Raw genomic sequence first — 4686 nt, 5'->3', positions numbered from 1 at the left:
GGGCAGGCCGACCGAGCGGGAAGTAATGAAAAAAAAAGAGGGAGAGGGGGAGGGGTGATGGGCGGGCTGGGTTTCGGCCCAAACCGAGGTGGGTCTTTTTTTCTTCTTCAAGAATTCAAACCAAGAGTTCAAACTCAAATTTAAATTATTCCAAAAACCTTGAGGAGCTTACCAAAACTAGTTTCGTGCTTTAAGATTTTATGTAAAAGTTTGAGAATTTATTTTATCACTCATCTTTTAGCAACATTTTTAAACATGCTCAAGGAGGGTTATTAATGCATAAAGTATATGAGAAGAGCCAAATAAAAACCAAATCAAGCATTGATTTATATATTTGTCTTAATTTTATTTATATTTGAAATTTGGGCTGTTACACTAAAATGCGAAGACTTCGGAACCGACAGAGGCTTGATTGAGATGGAGGGACATGCCAGCTTTTTCACCGCACTCCCACTAAAAGTCGAAGGTGCCTTCCGAAGATATTGAAAACACAAAAATGACAAACAGACGTGTTGGGGTATTATTGCATAATAATAATAAAAACTGAAACTATTTTTCTTGCTTAACTCCGACATTGCCTCCGCACTCGCGCTAAAAGGCAATGCGCCCTTCAAAGCAGATCAAAACGTAAACGCGGTAGACCGACACATTGCGATGTAATAACTGCAGCCGTTTTCTGCTAACTCTACGGTGGGTTTCTCTCAAAACGGTGCGACCAAGACTCTACGGTGGCAAAGGTTTGTCCCATCGGCAAACATGCCGGGTTAGGCGGCGGATTTCGCACATCACTCGACACGTCTCGCGGTTCATCCATTTGTGAACCCACATCGCCTTTTGAATCCCCCTTTCCCTTCTTATTTCGATAACCACCTTTTCTCATCACCTTCTAAATGATCCTTTTAATCTAAAAGTAGAGTATATATATCATGATCCCAAAGTTGTACTAACATGGTCCTTTGATCTAATTAGAGCATATATACGAGATTATGTCCACGTTCACACTTTATGCGCTGAACTCCTATTTATGAACAATATTCTTCACGGGTGAGGAAAACCCCTCATGTTCCACCCAACAGAAGTGTGAACGTGAACATCATGCCGAATGCTCTAATTTAGATCACGCGCCAATTATAGCCGCCGCTCCAAAAATTCACCACGGAATCCATGCCACACAGTGCTAAATCCATCCACCCCACATTATAAACCTCCCGGTGCCAAAAACACAATCCAACAGCGAAGCAGAGCTGCGCGCACATCACACGCTGTCGTTGCCAAAAAAAAACGGCGAGAATAGGAGGCGGCAACCAAACCTTTCCAGGAACAGGAGGAGCAAAGCTCGGCGTCTCAACAAAATAACCCCCCTCTTTTCATCTCATCTCGGCCTCTCCGGGGGAAAAAAATGGGGAGCGAAAACAAGAACCGCCCCCATTGCCGGTTCACACGGTGAAATCCCGGATCTACCCCTGCACGAAACCGCGACACCCGCCTCCGCCTCCGCCCGCCCGCCCGCCCGCAGCAGCCCGTCCCCACCACCGGCCGCCTCCCCCACCACTACAAGAACCCCTCGAGGGGCCCCCCGGCTCCCCCGCCTCGCTCTGCTCTTGCCCTCTCCGATCCTTCCTTCCCCTCGTCGCCCGCCCGCGCGCCCTCCTCTCCCATGGCGGACTGCTTCCCGCCCGAGGCCGACGACCTCCACCGCCGCTGGCTGCCCCGGGAGATCTTGGCCGACATTGGCATCGCCGACACCGAGCCAGTCCCTGACGCTCTGCCCGAGGCCGCCGGCGTGGAGGAGCTCGCGGCGCAACTCGCCGGCATCCTCGGCGGCGGGAGCAAGGCGCGCCGGCATCCTCCGCCCCCGCCACCCCCGCCGCCGCCCGTCGCCGCCCCGCGCCACGGCGCGCATGTGAGTGGCCGCTGTTCTCCTCGCTCGGGAGCTCGTCGTGGTCTCCGGCCGGTCCCCGGTGTTTTGCTTGGTTTTGCTGCCCCTGATAAAGTTCCCGGCGTGCGGTTGCAGGTCTGCGGGCTGGAAGGGAGCGTCGTGGCGGCCTGCGGCGGGATCAATTGCGTCGGCGGCGCCGCGGTGGCCTGGCCCTTCGTGCCGTACCCGCCGGCGCAGTGGCAGGTGAGAAACGGCCCCCCCTACCGCCGCCGCTCCCCCCCCCACCCCGCTCCCCTTCTGTTCTTGGTTTTTTCTCGGTGGTGTTCGTGGAGCGATTTCCTCGCAAAAACCCTCGCTGTTTCTTTTTTTCTCGGATGCGGAACCTGCGATTCCGGCCGCTGCCGCTGCCGCTGTCCCGCGTTCTGTGCAATCGACAGCTGGGTTTAACTATCCCTGGCAATAAAGCAAGCCTGTTTCCCCTTTGGAAAGTAATGATCCGTGTCATTGGTTAATCATGAAGCAGCAGCCATGTTTGGGGTTGAAACCTTTTCCCTGCTTGTTTCTCATTTCTGCTGTTGATGCTGATTGCTGATTGATGTTGCAGGGCGGGAGCAACCTGGTGAACCTGGGCGGCGTGCTGGACTACTACTACTCGGCGTTCCCCCCGGCGCCGCCGTGCCCCGTCCCGCCGCCGGCGAACCTGCGCGGCGGCACCGGCGTGTTCATCCCGCGCACCGCGTGCGCTCTCCCCCCGGCCGCGGCCAAAGGTAACCCGCGCCGCCGCATTACCCATCTCGTGTCCTGTGTGGTGGCTGCGTGCAAATGTTCCGGTTCTTGCGCCGTCTAATAAACATGCCGTCGATCAAAATGGAAAAAAAAAGTGAAAAAGAAATCTGAAGAAAACGCATCCATTGTTCATTGCAAATGCATGATCATCGTATCGTATCCTGGTTCATCATCAATGAACGCCGATGCCTCCGGGTCAGGTGCAAATGAGGGAAGTTCCTGGTTCCCCGCGTGCAAATGGCCTTGAGCAGTGTGAGGCGTTAATGGCAGCAACAACCAAACACGTACTGCATGCACTGCTGACCTGGCCGTGGTTTGGTTCGTTGGTTGCGGCCGGAGGTCAGGTGATTAGCGCCTGATGATAGCGTGGGCCCCTGCACTTCCTCTCTGATGCCATCCTTGCCAGCGGGATGCGATGCATGGCATGGCATGCAAAAGCTGCGAACTGCTCCATTGGATGCCATGGATGACGTCGCTGTAGCTACGATTGCCTTGGTAGGGAGGGATTAGCAGCAGGTAATTAGGAAAGGAAATCTGCTCTACATGTCAGGGTAATATCTCTGTAACTGCAAATGCAGGCATTTCTAGTACTTCATTGGATACTACTGCTGCTGGACTGAATTGTTGCCATCGAAATGCCAGCTTGGAGTGGCACTTAGGGATCCACTGCTATAATATGCTCCTGGATTTTGCATGTCTATATACGGCCAGTAGTAATGCAGTGTGATTGCCGAAAGAAATCATCAGGGGGTGTGAAAGTAGTAGGAAGTAGTGATAAACTGATAATTAATGAAGTTTTTACTGATGCACAACGTTGTTTCTGCAGGTGGGATAGCGACGAGGGCGTGGCCTGGCACTGCCACAGGGACCGGGACGGGCAGGCCGGCAACGGGCAGGAAGCAGGACTGGCAGCAGAACGAGACGCCGACGACGCAGCAGCCGCAGGAGGAGAAGGCGGTGCCCGCCTGCCCGCGGCCGTCGGAGCTGACGCTGCCCCAGGATTGGAGCTACCGCTGATGGAGGAGGGGACGCTTCGAGGGCGGGTGCGTGCGTGGCCGCATGGATAATGGCGAACAAAACAAGCAAACATTCACATTCGTAGTAGAGTGTTCTTGTAGCGGCGGTAGCCAGTAACGAATAATAATAATGACAACAATAAGATAAGATGATGGACGGATAACCAATGTAGTTGTAGTTGGGAATTTGGGAGATAACAACAAAACAGGAGGGTGTGTCAGCAAAAAAGGCAAAATGGGCTAGCATGGTAGGTCTTGTACTGTTAGTGCTTCTCTGGCAGGTCGTATGTTACAGTAGGAACCAAAAGCTATGGCGATCCGTGGCGTCTGTTGTTGCTGAAATAAAGTATCAAATGTTTCCCGAAATAAAGACAAAATGATTGTGTAGTAAGTACTACTGATGTTTCTCATAAGTGGTCGTCTATGGCTTGTTTAGTTTTCCGGGCGTAAATACGGATTATAGATTTCGCTTGTAAAATGCGAGATGAATTTATTAAATTTAATTAATATTATGTTATTAATAAATATTTATTGTAGTATCATATGAAAACTTTCAAAAAAAAAAGAGTGAAATCTTTAATTAATACTATGTCACTAATAAATGTTTATTGTAGCATCATATGAAAACTTTAAAAAAAATGAGCGAAATCATGGAGGTGTTGCAAACGTGATGGTTGACAGGTACTACAGTGCAAGCGGTAAAAGTACACCTAACGTGGTAGCTGGGACGTGACAGGGTGTAGGCTATACACGGTAGTACTAGTGATGGAAAAGGTTATTTTTTTACCGCAGCAGTACGGGTGGTAAAAATAGCCCTTCTGACAACATGCAAATGCGGCACGCTGCAGCAGGCCTGACGAATGCACATCGCAGCGAGTGTTGCATGGAAGAGGGACTGTGGGTGGCAAGTGCACCCTCCGGCCCTCCCCCTCGCCCTCGCTCTCGCTCTGCCAAGCTGCTGCTGCTTTGCAGGCCGGCGCACACCGTCCCACCTGCCTCCAGACA

General features: G+C 51.9%; 1 protein-coding gene across 1 annotated transcript; it reads left to right on the top strand.

Moving 5' to 3' along the window:
• Nucleotides 1-1580: 1580 nt before the first annotated feature.
• LOC120700522 (one cut domain family member 3-like) lies at nucleotides 1581-4068 on the top strand. The gene is made up of 4 exons (XM_039984780.1): nucleotides 1581-1903; nucleotides 2015-2122; nucleotides 2484-2646; nucleotides 3492-4068. The coding sequence occupies exons 1-4, from the start codon at nucleotides 1658-1660 to the stop codon at nucleotides 3680-3682; spliced, it is 708 nt and encodes a 235-aa protein (XP_039840714.1). The 5' UTR covers nucleotides 1581-1657; the 3' UTR covers nucleotides 3683-4068.
• Nucleotides 4069-4686: the final 618 nt, after the last annotated feature.

This window comes from Panicum virgatum, chromosome 3K, assembly GCF_016808335.1.
Source record: "Panicum virgatum strain AP13 chromosome 3K, P.virgatum_v5, whole genome shotgun sequence".
Taxonomy (NCBI): Eukaryota; Viridiplantae; Streptophyta; class Magnoliopsida; order Poales; family Poaceae; genus Panicum; species Panicum virgatum.
Note: the sequence above shows the minus strand (reverse complement) of the source record. Positions and strands in the feature narration are given on the sequence as shown.

Excerpts from the sequence above, each read along its gene's own strand:
- LOC120700522 (XM_039984780.1), top strand. The coding sequence starts at position 1,658 with ATGGCGGACTGCTTCCCGCCCGAGGCCGACGACCTCCACCGCCGCTGG. Across the intron at positions 1,904-2,014 it reads CCCCGCGCCACGGCGCGCAT|GTCTGCGGGCTGGAAGGGAG; the intron begins GTGAGTGGCCGC and ends GTGCGGTTGCAG. Across the intron at positions 2,647-3,491 it reads CCCCCCGGCCGCGGCCAAAG|GTGGGATAGCGACGAGGGCG; the intron begins GTAACCCGCGCC and ends TTGTTTCTGCAG.